This window comes from Motacilla alba, chromosome 5, assembly GCF_015832195.1.
Source record: "Motacilla alba alba isolate MOTALB_02 chromosome 5, Motacilla_alba_V1.0_pri, whole genome shotgun sequence".
NCBI classification, from domain to species: Eukaryota; Metazoa; Chordata; class Aves; order Passeriformes; family Motacillidae; genus Motacilla; species Motacilla alba.
The window spans coordinates 42178823-42194450 of NC_052020.1; the positions used below are offsets into that span (position 1 = coordinate 42178823).

General features: G+C 40.0%; 1 protein-coding gene across 4 annotated transcripts in view; it reads right to left on the reverse strand.

The window, feature by feature from the left end:
- STON2 (stonin 2) overlaps positions 1-15628 on the reverse strand; it is a 70148-nt gene that overhangs the window by 49068 nt on the left and 5452 nt on the right. For all 4 annotated transcript variants that reach the window (XM_038139460.1, XM_038139456.1, XM_038139458.1 and 1 more), the window contains exons 2-4: positions 6145-6353; positions 5459-5713; positions 196-393 (exon numbers count right to left, since the gene is read on the reverse strand). In XM_038139460.1, the coding sequence (XP_037995388.1) occupies positions 196-393; positions 5459-5713; positions 6145-6232 (541 nt within the window). In that variant the 5' untranslated portion in view covers positions 6233-6353. The remainder of the gene's footprint in view (positions 1-195; positions 394-5458; positions 5714-6144; positions 6354-15628) is intronic.

Here is a 15628-nt window from a genome sequence, read left to right on the forward strand (position 1 = left end):
AGGAGACTGCACATGTCAGTGCTGTGCAAAATTCAAGTGTGATTTTTTTTTGGAATTAGAGTAGAACAAAATGTTAGTCTGCCTAATCCTTGAGTTTGTTCTGCTTTGGATCCATTCCCAGTGGCTCAATTATGAACAGTGAGTTTGAGTAGCATTAAAAATATTGAGATGGAAACTTGAAGGCTTCCCTCTTACCAGCTGAATCTGCTGCAGATGTTCTACCACTGGTCAAGTCCTCGGTATTCAGTGACTGCAGATCTGTGTAGGAGGGAGCAATGCTTGGGCTGCTGGTGTCCTCCGAGTTGGTTGTCCAGCTGCTCTCTGAGGCACGGGCTTGCCTCTCAGAAGAGTTGGAAGAGGGGGAAGTCCAGCTGGGTGCTTTTGAAGCAGACACTGGTTGCAGAAAACAGGTTATTGGTTAGAGACATGCAGGGCAATCTATCTGAAATTCATAACTATTCCAAAGACAAGCTAGATCAGTGTACTGGGGCTCTGTAAATACAAATTCCAACATCTACAGCAACACAGTTATTTTATAACAAATGCAGAACAACTTAGCTAGTGCCTGGCACTGTCACCCTCCGGCACTACTCAGCTGTCTGCCTCAGATTCCATGCTGCAGGCAGCCATATGCTTTCCTGTTGCTCAAGTATTGGAGAAGCTGTGATTTTTCAGAGCAGGATTTCATGTTTCTGACACTGCTGACAAGACCTGAATATGTTTGTTGTGCAACTCAGTGGAGTTTTTACAGCACCACAGATTTTTTTAAAAGTGTTTTTACTTTCTTTAATTAAGCATTCCCTATCTGTGACACCCAGGTCAGCTGAAATTGCTTTGACAGACAGAGCACTTCATTTGGACATAGAGGACAAACTGAAAAGCTGAGCTCTGTATGTGGATCACTAATAGGAGCCAAGTGGTTTTTTTATTAAAGTGTGCTTTATATCCTAGAAACTGTGGAATTATTTTATAAAAAAAATCTTAGATTTCCAGTATTTTTTAAGTCAGTCACAGCAATATGAAAAAACAGGCTAATTTAGAAACATGTAAGATCTAATAACTCAAACACTGCCAACTAGTATTGTGCTTTCCAAACTCAATTTTTATCTCAGAAGGCATCGGACTGGACTAGTGTTGCCACATACTTCTATGTAAGTATTACATTACTTCTGTGTAAGGGCAAATTCATTTTATTCCAGGCAAATTGGGCCATCTTGAAAGAACAGAATTGTTAGGGTTTTTCTCCTAAAAAGAGTCTTGTACTTTGCAAAACCAGAACTACAGGCAGCTTTTTCTGCAACAGATGTTCTTTAAATTCTTACTACAGTCAACTTCTACCAGTGACTGTTCTAGGTTCCCCAACACTAATTATTAAAACTAGCAAAAGGGCATTTTCCCATATGCTGAGCCAAAAGACCGTCTAGCAATCTCAAAAAGCAAGACAACAAAAGTAAACATCTACACATTTAAGATCTCTCTTCAGATGCTTCTGCTTGCTGCTCTTCAGATTCCTGGAAGTGCTGCAGCCAAATTCCTAAATGAGGCAGGGCTCTTGTAGAAATTTAAAATTCAGTCTCTAATGCCAATAGCCGGAGAGTCACAGCCTTTCTGCTGAAGGAATTTCTCAGAAATCTGTTTATGTTGAAAGACCAGTGCCAGAACTATCCCTAAAGTGCAAATTCTGTAGCATGCATTGGATACTGAAAATCAACTCATTGATTCCCAAAACGAGGAACATTTCCTTCCACATGCATTTTACTTTTCTTGATATGTCTATGCTTAAGACAATGGATTGGCTTTTAATATGCAGATTTACCTTGAAGCATTAATTCCTCTTTGGTGTTTTGAGGACCTGTTCCTTGATCTTTACACTGTATTACAATAAACCATGTTAGCATAATTTCCTTTCTTATTACATAGGATTTCAGATTTTTCTGATTTTACCATAGCATCACAGTTTCTAGTGACAGGTGTAGTTTCCAGCTGCTGATCTTGTGTTGCAAATATTGCCTACTTACAGAGAGAACAGCACAAAGTAGTTGAGCTCAGATATGCTGTTGGATAGCCTCTCAAGGGTCATGGTAAGAGTCCAAGTAATTTGAGCCATTTAAAACCAGACAAAGCTCTTGGGAAGAAGTGGGCATGGCTGAGTAGGATGGATGATGTAACAGATCTTGCCTTAGTCTAGTTATGGTGACTAAGAATACCTCATTGAATTGAAGAGTGCAGCTAACACTGACAGAATATGAGACTGGAGGCCCATTGTGTAACAAATGCAAATGTTTTGTCACCTGCTGGCTGTGATCATTAAGAGATTGTGTAGCATTTGTGATAGGAACATTTGGGTCAGCCTAAAAATCTCATTTTTCACCGTGGCAGTAACAGTTTGACTAGGCTGATAATAATCATACCAAAATTGAAATTTCTTCTTTTCCCCACAAAAGGAAAACAGAGAATGGGATACCATAATACATCACTTCTCTGACTTAATATTTCTATGGCCTCACTCAAGAGTTTTTGCTTCTTGAGGAGAAATTCACATGATTTGGCAGCTGTCAGTTAACTATACATAAAACCCAAATGCAGAAATATTTTGAAACAAACATTTTGCTTAGCATTTACTCTGCCTGAACCTGGCAGAAGGAAGGGTTTACAAGAACATACTAATTAAAGATAGTTTTTGCTGTGAGGCTTACTATGGGTGCTTTTCATTTCTGTACCTCAGATTTTGACTTTTCTTTCTATCTTCCAAATTCTTTGTCTGTTTGTTCAGCCCTGTTTCTTGCCATCAGTCCCCCAACCTCTGCTCCCCCAATAATGTCTTCAGTTTTCCCAGAACAACAAGGGCTCAGCATTAGCGTTGGTTTTCTTTAAAATGTACTTCCTATTGGATAACCATTACATTCTAACTATATTTAAATTGCTATTTTCTTTAGACTCTGAGCATTTTGAGAGAAACATTTGCTTTTGGGGGAGCCTGCGCCAAAATACTGTAGCCCTAATGTACAGCATCAGGACCCATCCTCTTTGCTCTCATGGCACTCTGGAAATCCCACTTTTCAAGCCCTTTTCAAAATGTGTTTCCAGGCAGCCTGGCCATGAGCCTGGGTAACTATCTGGTCAGCTGAGCAGCTGCTCAAGCACAGACAGACAGACAGAGAGGCGATTTCCTAACAGCGCTGGAGCCCTGACAGGACAGCGACCGGGGCTGCTGAGCCTCCAGGACGTTGCTCTTCACAGCTGCCTGCACAGGAAACAGAACTCAAATGTGTCCATCCTCCTCACACCAATCCTTCTGTCTGTACTTAGCCTTTATACTCCTCCCTCCCTGGCTGGGTATTTGCTATTGTTCTTATGCAGAGTGTTTGCTACTGGAATGAGTAATTGCTGTCACCACGGGCCTTCCACTCAGGGTGTCAGTGTACGCGTCTCAATAAAATTGTGATCTGCACAATAATGGAGAACAACTGGGCTGAAGCTTATCCTACTTCTTGCTGTCATATGTCCCTCAAAGTAAAGGGCCAGAAACAAAGAGCTGTCATTTCTGCTTCCCTTTAGAGGCTGTCAGCTGCACTGCTCTGGCCTTTTATCATACAGGGTCCAGAAAAGGAGTGGGACCAGTTCATAAGTAAGGATTAAAAAATATCCTTAGGAAACACCTCCTTAGGATTCTTATTTGGTTCATAGAATAGTAGCTTCCCATGCAAGAATTAATTACATGGAGTACATCCTGGTCTGACTGTTAGGGCAACCACCCTCCTCCATGAATCTCAGTCAGATGTCAAAGTCAGTGTGTAAATATCCTCCCTCAGTGACGTGGATCACACAGGACAACCCTCTACAGGGGCACAAATGAGTGTCTCCTTCAAAACTCCAATGCTTTTGGAAAGTCTACTCTGCTCTCCTCATCTGGATGTCCTCGACCTCTGCCTACAGACTGGTGTCCCCTGTGACAGAGAACACACACCAACAGGCAGTGCTTTTGCTAAGCACATACCTTAAGACTGGGCCACATCCCTCCCATGGGTAGGACATCATATAATATATAATAAAATTTGTTTTATGGAAATCTTCTTCTTATTATTAGCTTTATTAAGGTGGAGCAAAGATTTTTAATTTTTTGTTTAAGAGGTGCATTTACAGGTTTTTCAGTTAACAAGGATATATCAACATTAGGAAGGAAATACCAAGTCAGAGTAACCAACATCCCTATTTGAAAAAGTACGTGGCTGTGTGAGTAAGCGTAAGGATCACATAGCCATGAAACTTGACAGAGAAGTAGAGCACCTCAGTTTTACATATTTATACTTCATGTGTGCTCTTCCTTCTCTCCACATCACAAGTATTTACAACTAAGAACCAACCAATAAATATAAAGAATGTCAGAGAAACCTCTTTTATAAGAAATTCTAAAGGTTCCCCTACTTCTTCATAAAGGTCTAACCACACTGTCTCAAAAGGAATAGTCTGTAGCACCTGTCATACTAGCAGATGGAAAACCAGACGGGGCTTATCCAAAACTCAATCCAAAGCTGACAATCCAAGTTTTCTGACAGAAGTATTATTCATGTGTTATCGGGAATATCTGATGGACTCAGTGAACAGAGGAAAGCTATAACTCTTTAAACTGCTTTAATAAATAGCAGTCATAAAGTGGAATTAATAAGAGAGAGTCTCAATTGAAACATGAAAAAGTAAACTATTGTTTTCTTGGACAATTACTCCACAACCTCCTGCAAGGAAGGACAGAAGTCTGTTCATGCAGAAAAGCTAGAAGCTCATATAGCCACATCAGTTACCATGAGCTGATGAGGCAAGGCAGAGGATTTGCATGCATGTTTAAAGCATGTCAGAAAGAACTGCTACATTTGAAGAAAAGTGCATGCAGTGCTGGAATTAAAGTCTATTGTCTTTGTCATTCTCCCGCTGCTAAATCACAGCATCAAAAGACAGCTGGAAGTACTGATGAGCACTGGCACACCAGTTGCTGCTATCAATGAACTGCTGGCAAAAAGCACATGGGAACTAAGATCAGGTAAAGGCTAGGATCACAGAGGTGATCACCATTCTTTGGGTTCCAGATTACAGAGGCAAATATGGCTCAGACTTTTACAATGGCTTTTCATGCCTCTATGTAAGAAATGTCACTGCTGAAAGCTCCTCTAGGCTCCTTCCCCATGAACTTGGCAATTTGGCAATGTTCAAGACTTAGTCAAGACACAGGTGGAGTGAATGACAAAAGGTTTTCATTTTTTTTTTACAAAAAGAAAATATTTCTTGCTCAATCCAGAAGGATAGTGTGAGCCCTTTTTGAAACTCTGATAACATTAATTGTGTTAAAATACAGTACAAACTACTCAAACCTTTGAGAAGCCAAAAAGCAAGGCAAAAATCCTGTATGCTCTCATTGTAGTTTGTTATCTTACTGGAACAGACCTTCTCATTGCTTTTGCCTCACCTGTTTGTGGGTGGGTTGATGAAGCACTGGTCCACGGTGCATCTTCAAACTGAACCCAAGCACTGATGGATGATGACAGATCAGCGCAGGGAGACACATGGTTACCAAGCACAGCAGAATCCACCTTGGGCTGCTCAGTTGCCTCCTCCAGCTCTGAGCAGAATAGGTCTTGAAATTCTCCATTTGCATTGTGGTTCTCTTCTGAGGATGTGTTGGAGGAATTAAAACATTTCACTGGAGGAGCCTCAGTGCTACCTAAAATACAGGTAACATAGAAAGATTTACAAGATTGACCATTATTTCATTGTTTTTTATTGAAATATCTAAAATTTGCCATTAAATATAGGAAATTTTCCTTCACCTAATGCAGCTTTTGGATTAACACTGGGCAGTCTTGCACTTGATTTTAATAGGTGAGATGTCCTCCATGGTTGGTTGGATACTGTCTTGAATTTTGAAGAACAGATCCAAAACCTGTCGTAGATCTACCTCACATCACACGAGGAGAGTAACTTGCCTTTTTGGCTCGAATTCTCCTATTACATAGGGGTAGCAGGAGATAATTCAATCTCTGCACAAACTGCTTCCACATAGAAAGTAAGCTCTCCCATGCTAATATATGACAGTAGCTGGTCTAAATCAAACAAGGAAGTCTCACCAGTTCCAGAGAAAATCAGAGAGTTTACCTCGTGGGGGAACAGGGAGAAGCAGCTCGTCAGTGAAGGACACCCACTCGGACTGGTGGGAGGCAATGACACTTGTCAGAGATGTCATATTCGCAGCAGGTCACTCATCTTCACTCGGGGAGCAGAAGGAAGAGGAAGCAGAACGGGAGAGGTACAGTGAAGATGAGCCAATGCAGGGAAACACCTCCTTTGCACTTTCTTTTCAACTGCTGTTAAGACAAGAAAGTAGATGATTTGGTTTAGAAAATTAAATGGGAGGAACTAGTGCCACCATTTTTTATAATACAGAATGTTAAAGCAATTTATGTACCACAATCATAGTATTGTCAAAGAGACAGGAATGTCACCTGTGTCTAGAGGAGGGTTACACTTGAGCAACTCCTTCATATAAAGCAACTGAGAGTCTTGAGACATCTTCACGTTAAAACAGTCCATCACCAAAACCAATGCTTTAGTCCTTACTCAGGGAGCCATGCCTCTTGTGATCCCAGCAAGGGAAGATGAGGAGATTCTCCCAGGTTTAGCAAATTTTGATTATGATGTAACTTAATCCCCACTCCAAGCTGTCAACATGTCTTTGCCCACCTTGCTGCTTACAACGTCTAATCCCTCTGCAGAGTAAGCAATAAATTGCATGTTTCATTATCAATAACATTTATGTAGCTGATTCTGGAATGAGGATGAGTGGCCAATGATTCGTATAATGTTTCCACAGATGTGAAAACTGAATTTAGTAGGCCCTCCAATGGTATGCACCCCATACAGATCTGTGAATCTGCTAGATGGAATGGAGCACTGGGAAGTGCCCTGGTTGTTAGCTACTAACTGGGAGGGCTAGGTCCTGGCAGAGAAATTCTCTCTGACAAGAACCCATGACCATCTCAGTTTTGCAAACCACTTCAAAACTCTCAGAAGACTCTTCCTAGGAAATATGCTAATTCTGTCCTCAATTATCTCAAGCATTGAGGCTCTTGTTGCCATGGTGTTGAAGTACTTGAAAATACTGAAACTCAGACCTATTTGAAAGAGCTTTAAGCAGCATTTCTTGGCCTTCTGTCTCTCACCTAAATAAAGGGTTTTTCAGGGTGAAACTTCATGTTAGTGTACAAGAACAGCTACTTCACCAAGACTTCTCTTTACCTCATATTAACAAAACTTGGGCCTAAAAAGCAGACATTCAATCTTTAAGGTTTTCTGAAGGAGACAGATCATCAAATAGCTTCCAATATTATTATCCTCCTCAGGGTCACAAAGTCCTTTGTCCTTTGTCGGCTGAAGGCAGATCAGCAATCAAGAAAGAGCTGAAAACTTCAAAAGTTTGGAAGTCACAAGCCTGCCTGACAATTAGAGAGAATTCCTGTCCGAAGATGAATCTTTTTGAGCAGAATAGAATGCAAAATGTACCATTTCCTGCAAACACAAAAAAGGATTCTTAGAGACAATCCTGATTGTTACGTGCAATCTGCCATAAGACTGATCCCCTTGCCACAGACTTTCCAAAGCCTATGAACCCCTGAGCAGTCACCCTGCACATCTTACCCTTGTCACACAAACAGTTCCTTCCTGCAGGAGGAACAACTGCACTTGAGCCCCTTTTCCTCCACTGCCATGGCAGGACTCCTGTCTCCATGCAGTGTGGGCAGGTACACCTGCCTGCCCTGAATAATATCTATTTTGGGTGCTGTTAATAGAAACTACAAAGCTAAACATAGAAGCAAGCTAAGGGGAAAAAAATCAGATGTTTAGGGTCATTTAGAGGCCATATGAGGGAAGGAGAGGATGACCTTGGTGTCTTGTTTTCCTCATGTGACCAATTAAGCTGTTTGTTTTGGTCTTGTTTAAATATCTGTAACTAAGTTTTCTTTTCCCAGACAACTGGATACTGACCTGCCCTTTCTCCTGGAAAAGTCCTGACAGAAGCATGAAGTGGCAGGAAATGAAAAAAGAAAATAGTTTAGCCTGCCCTGTATGCACAGAGATTTCAGTAGAGCTCATTTTAAATTTTTTTCTTCTTTTTAATTTCAAGGGGAAGAAAGATATGAAAGGAGGCAAGAAAATGGACTGTTTCAGCAGTACAGATACGTGGGAGAATTGTACCATTATTTTAAGATGGATTTCCTCTAGTACCCTACTGCCCTGTGACAAACATAATTCTTAAACTCCACTTAGTACCAGACAGCAAAACTAGCACTTTAAAATGGATAGTAAGCATTATAAGCCCAGAAAAGCATCAGAATACAGTGCATTGAGGGTTATACAACTTTCCCAGGACTGGAATTTTCTAGAGACTTCCCACTTTGGTAAATAAAAGAGATTGTGTTGACTTATCAGGGTTATCATGCCCTTTAAACAGGCAGCCTGAAAGAGAAGAGAGGTAGTCTGAGTAGCTAATAACTTCAAAGATATTCAGAATAGAGGCATTTTGAGGATGCATATGTTAGGTTATAAAAAAAAAAAAGAAAAAGAAGAAGATAGAATTTTGCATTCTTTCAACATTCACAAAAGATCATCAATCCCACCCCTTGACCTAAATGCCTGCACAGAATTATGAATCATGTATAGCTAACACCTGTGCAGACTATATGGAAAAAATACTTCATCCACAAAATTTCACCTCTCATTCACTTTCCCAAATCCTCCTTTGAGAAAGACCTAAGCTCATGCCACTGTGAACCAATGAGCCTCAGCCAGCACAGCACCAGTGCCACTGTGCATTCAGTTAACACAACAATGCTGCAATCTGCAGAGCCACTACAGAGGTAAATCTCCCCAGAAGAACCATTTGAATTGTGGGCAAACCTGAATCCTCTCTGTACCAAAGCAGTCAGCACCGCTATTTAAGCACTGCAGTGAGTACTCTGCAACTGAATTTCAGAGTGTTCCTTCCTGTTCTTCAGAAATCTCAAACATTTCTGGCTATTCGTAGAGGAATGAATTTTGGAGCCTACTAGGAATAAGAACAAATGGATCCTCTAAACTCCAACTGAGCTACAATTAAAACAAAAGTTTATGCTGCACAGGCCAAACAAGACCAGATGGAAACACATTTCTTGGAACAAGATATTACCAGGCCAGTCCAGCAATTTTTTTTCTCTCTACACTGACAGGATTGTTTAGATCGTTAATTATGGATTTGTGTTATTATGTGCACTAAGCATTTGGTGCTGAACTGGTTAAAAAAAGGTAAGCTAATTTATCAGATTTTTGGTTAAAAATATGTGAATCAGAAGTTTGTTTGTTTCCTACTATTACACAGTAAATACAATGTTTTACCTACTCACCCCAATGATCCTTACCATCAATTCCAAGGCAATGACTTAACCATAAGGAAAAAAAAACTCTCTAAGAAGCTGCAATTTCTGCTTCAGGTGTCCCTTTTTCACATTACAGTTTCACAGTGGTACATGTAAATCTGAGTGAGAAGTAGGTGACAGTTATTTCCAGGTCTCCAGGAGATAGAGATCATAGAGCTGGAACAAAACTCCTCATCTCTTTAGTCCTCTCAGTGTTTTGATAAAACACATTATACAAGCCCTTTTGAAAACTGATGAAGGTTTATTCTAAAATGACAGAACTGCTTTGATAACTAGAAACCTCTTATTTCAAAACTATGTAAATTCACAGACTACAGCCATTCCTTCTTGTGACATGATTACCCATCCGTCCTTTTGTACAACTCCACTCTAGCAACAGATGAAAAGGAATAGCACTGTCCTTCTCCCTTTATCTTGGTAAACCAAAAACACGTATTTGAGAAGGACACACATAATTATCCAGAAGTCTGACACCCAGCACCTTGTACAATGAGCCCTCACTTTAGGTGGGATCTTTACACACTATGTGAGTACAAACACCAACAGTACTAATGTTGGTATGTAGAAATGTTTGTAGCACTATTGAGGCTTAGAAGTATCAGAAGTATCTGTAATGAATTTCAGAAGTATCTGTAATTGTAAGGTGTTTTTGTAAACATACCATTTCCAAGTATTTATTTACTCATCTGTTTGGATAGCAAACTCAAACAGTTTCTCAATAGATTTCAACTCTGCTGAGAAGAAACAGCTTAGCACAGTTAATAATTTTAAGCACTAAGGGTAATTTCTCCAATTGCTTCAAGTTACATCCATATAATGCAGGCTGCAGTTGGCTTTCTGATCACTACCCAGAGTTACTAGGTTACACTTATATGGGAAAACAGGTGAAAAAAGTCAGAATAAAAATACTGAGAATGAAATTAAGTTTTTTCTTTCTTGTTTACCAAATATATCAATAGCAAGTTTGTGCTAAGTGCATAGGCTCTATTGCCTTACGTGGCAACACTATTGAAAAAAATCCTGTAATCCATACAGTGATTCTGTTTTTCTTGCTTATACATTCCCTTACAATCCCAGGAACTGAAACATTAACTGGTTACAGTGATTTGCATTTGGTTTTGTAGAAGACCTTTGTGGGAAAACAACTAGATAAGCTGTTAAATTCCACTTAGAAGAGAGAAGAAACTAAGCCAAAGGGACAGTAAGAAAAGGAAACACTCTGACCAGGGCTTTTCTTGTAACAAACAAGTTTCACTCCCACCAGGAAAGCCTCAAGGAAAAATAAGTAATTTTATCTTGACCATGTGTTTGGCAAACCTGTACAGATGAAACTATTCTGGTAGCATGAAGTGAGGAATGATTGCTGCCTTGGGCAACTTTCCAAGTGAGAGAGAGCTCATGGCTCTTCCTCTCGGCTTGGCCTGTAAATAAACACTGACCATCAGCACATCATGGTCTGAATAATAAACAAACTCCAAATTGGAACTGTGTTCTCCAGCATCAAAACCAAATCCCAAGTACTTCAAGGTGCAACAGCATAAACAAAACACAATACTAAACAACAGGAAAATAAACGAAAACAATGAACTTGAGAAACCCCATGAAATAAAGGAAGTGGATTTGGATATCATTCTTACTGAAAAAAATAATTTTACCAACCTCTGCCTAAATGCCTGAGGTAAGATTACCTTATGAATGACCTAGATGATGACAGGAATAAAGTTACATTTGGTTGATTACGGTATTTGTAATATTGACAATATTTTCTCCATGTATACAGCTCTGCCAGCTTGTAGACTGCCATGAGAAAGTCTCTAACAAAACTCTGTCTTAGACCAGTTTTATTTACTCTGATACTTGCTTTTATATGAGCTCCATGACTTCAGATGTAGCTTAAAAAAGAACAAACAAAGATTCACAATATGAAAGGGCCCAAAGGGAGACAAATGGACGTGCCTTATGGAACTCCTGCAGCCTCTCAGGGAGAAAGGATGGCTTTTCCCATTATGGATTACACCTGAGAGAATGCTAACAAGAGCTTTTATAGTGCTGTGTCTACAGAGCCAGAGCAAATCCCCCTTGTGCCATTACAAGGCAGGTCATTAGTGCTGTCTCGATGATTTGAGACAGAGATGGAGTGAGATGGAGTGAGGTACTGAAGGTGACTGGGGCTATCTGGCACACTGAATGACAGAAAAGCAGACTGGTGGTCTGCCTGAGCCCAGGACTCACTGCAGCCACTCTAATGACCATTCCCAATTATTCCAACAAATACAAAGTGATCTGCCAAAACCACACTGCAAGTCCGTGGCAGAAGCAGTGTTAAAGCTGAGGTGACCTGCAATGACCTTCTTTTCTCAGCACAACCAGCACCCATAAAAGCATACGCCACAGACACACATCCCAGCTTTCCTGGAAGCTCACCATTCAGTGACAGTATGAGAGGAGAGTCTGTACAGGATGCATTGGTAAGAAAGTCACACGCATCTCCCCCAGGAATATTTGCATCAAGGCTAATATCCAGAAGGTCAACAGCTGCTGTTTTCTCTGCACCAAAATCTATCAGCCACAGAAACTCCTCTGTTTTCCACAGAGAGAGAGAAAAGACAACTAAAATGCTCTCCTGCAGGCAATACCAGCATGTTTAGGCAGTTCAGAAGGCAATAATGTCTCTCCTGCCAATCCAGAAATACTTCATGGATTGTGGATGCCTCATAATGAGAGACAGAGATTCAAAGTCTGATGCTGGAGATAAATTGTACAACCTCCTCTATTACTTGCACTCCTAAAAACTTGAGAAATGTAGAAAGACATTGTAGAAGACCAGCAGTGCAAAACAAAATAGGAATTTTTATGTATTGATTTTCATTTATGTTTACTATTAGAAATAATATACAGCAGGCAAAAACCAAGGGAGGATGTGAGACAAAATGTTTGACAGTGATAGTTCACATAACTAGGCACATCAGGAAAACAGAAGTTCTGCATCTCACGACTTTCAGTATCGCTCACTCTGGGTACATGATTCATTCAAAGTGTAACTGAAGCCATGTAATTGCATGGGAACATGAAGGACAACTTCCCAAACTGCCAACCTTTCAACTTCAACTAGAATGTGAAGCAGCAATCAGTCAAATGCTTCTCTTACCATATAGAGCAACAGTGCAATAAAACTAGACTGGGACAAGATCACAGCAAAGAGGCAATGTGTCTATTTGTTTAGCAGAACATTTGCATCTCTAAAATCTGGCACTTCCCCCCGCCCTGTCAGTATTGTACAAACAGGAGGAAAAACAGAAGAAAAAACCACTAATTTTAGATTTTTCTTCCCAAAGACTAGAATAGTTCAGGTTTTACTTTGTTCAGCAAAATTCTGTTGGTAATCATAGGAGACAACAGGAAATGTAAATGCAGTAAGGGAGGAGATGTTGCTAACAGGCCCTTAGGAGAGGGTGGGTTCAGGGTCCTTACTACTCTTCCTTGTTTTCTCAAGGCCTCCACAGGCTAGCAGTCCAAAGCAGCACCCAGATCCCAGACTTCAACACCTGCCCATTACATGTGTCACAGATTCTTCTCCGCTTCAAGATGGTGAATTTGGAGTAGTCACAAATATTGCACAACGCAATAGTGTAAAACTGATGCTCCAATCCACAGTATGTGGAGGGAACTGTGTTTAAGAATTGATTTCTTCTTTCAAACCTCAAAAAGTGAATCATACAAGGAATGTGAGTTTCAAAAGAAAATTCTCACTGAGTGACCTGGTTTGCACATCTGATATTGATGCTTTCATATGTTCTCATTTAAATTCTGCACAGACAAGCTAGCCAGATGTATTCCATTTACCAAACCCTGCAAAAGCTCCTGTACTTTATTTCCTATAGTGATGATTATAAAAGTGTTTTTTTAAGTAAACTCACTAACACAAAAAACACAACGCTCTGCAATTAATCACTGTAGAACCAACTATGCCATGGCAGCCTGACATCACTGAAGACAGCCATCAAGAAGTGAACACAGATTATAAAATCCTATCTACCTGTCCTTCTTCTGTACTGGGACTAATGACAAAAGAAACAGGGAAGGGAGTAAGCTATCATAAGTTTACTGGAATATCGTGCTGGATGATAAACACTCTTGCAGAAAACACACAACCTGGCTTGTATGAAATGCCATCCTGTTATGACAGATATTAACTTTCCAGCACTGCTTATATGCATTGCAACAAATTACTGCATTTCAGATATTCACTGTAGAACTCAAAAACTGATCCTGCTTCCATCAGTAAGGATGGTAATTCCATGGTGCAGTGTTTCATCTGCACAAATTAAATCAGGGCTTTATTTTCTGATTATAAATAAATTAAATGCTAGAAGATGGGTAAAAGCATCTTCAGTGAAGATGGTGGGTACAATTACTTGCCATCAATCAGTATCAGTTAAACTCTCATTCTGACTAAGACAGCTGGGATAAGAGAAAAAAAAAGAAACCCCAAACAAAAAAAAATCTCCAAGAAAGAAGGAAGTCAAGCCCTCAAACACTAGGCACATTCAAGACAAGGGAGGAACTGAATTCTGTAGAGATGCTTCACTGGAGGCTGTATGCCTACAGAGAGGATGGGCATTGATCTGTCTGAGCTGTGAGTATGCACAGAATGGGAGAACAGATTCAGAGTGAGAGAAAAACACAAAATCCAACTGTGAAAGCATCAGGAAGACAAGGACTATTGAGGAAGTGATGCAGCCCTGAATGAAAGCAAAGAAGTTTTCTTGTGCTGAATGTTGGCTCCAAAGGGTGATTAGGAACACTGAGCAAGAAAGTCATCTTCTGTTCAAGCCTTCTCTGTATACCCATGTAGCTAACAACTATTTACATACAAATAATTTATCTATAATTGTATTTATATGTGACATCTTTTATAACTTCTAATTTGTATCAGCAGCACCCTTCCAATGAAGAGTTTAAAAAGGGATTTTTGTTATAAAGGAGATCCTTCTTGATTGTTATAGATAAAGGCAACATTAAAATGTGAAGTTGTCTCCCAGTTTAAGGAAACCCTGCTTGATTATTTAAGGCCAGACAAAAAACAGTACTCTGGAGGAGACAGAACAGGGAACAAGTTTGCCCTAGCAGAAAATTCTTTCTATGATCCAACCAGTCTTTCCTCATTTCCAGTGTCTGAAGAGTCAAATGCAACTTAATGTGATGCCAGGACACTGCAGTCCTTCAGGGCAACCCACAAATATCATGTTTGTTGTCACTCTCTATTTCAGACAGCCTAAATATAGGCCCATTAGACATGATGGTTCTATTCCTTTAGCATGGCTACTCCTGTTTCAAGAGAATGAAAAAACAGCCCTAGGGAAAAAAAAAAAAGGCTTGTGCAAAGATTGAATTTAAAGGTACCCAGTATTTTATATAATATTACCAAAAACATATCTGAAGTAGAAACAAAGTTCCTGACAAGTCAAGTTCATACACAGTACAGAAAGAGTTTGTTTGCAATGGTACCGTCTAGTGCATTTGTGCCTAATTGTATTTGTTTAGTTGTCAAAACATAAGAATGCACAGTATACCAGAATGATGTAGAACAGAGGGTATGAGAAAATCCTTCACTTTTTGTTGTTGGTTTTGGTTTTATTGAAGTTTTGGGCCGTTTTGTTTTTACTGACACACACTAATAAGTGGTACTCTGTGGTAGCACCCTGATGATATTGCCTGTGAGACAGCAAAAAAAAGAGAGACATGCCAAAAGAGGAATCCAAGACACGGGGCCATCTATCCAGGTGAGATCTTTTAAGTGATGCAGAGGTACGTGGTGAGAGTGATGCAGGCCCCTCTTGCATATGGAGGCAGCAAGGCACTCGTATTTTATTACACTCAGTATTTTGCTGAGGAAGCTCAACAGGGAGACAATGCAGGTCTGACACCAACTGCAGCAAGAAGGACTGGTTGCACCCCATGCTAGAAGGTATCAAATAATTAACACTAATGTTATTGCCTGGGTTCCATGAGATTATCTTTTAATGATCAGCTCCAAGCACATTCACATCAATAGCCTGGTCTGGATACAGGGAGAATCTGCAAACTTTTCTGGGAAAAAAAAGAGTTGAATGCTGGTGTGGTAAACTAATATAGCTGCCTCCACTCAGAGAGACTGGACAATTCAATTG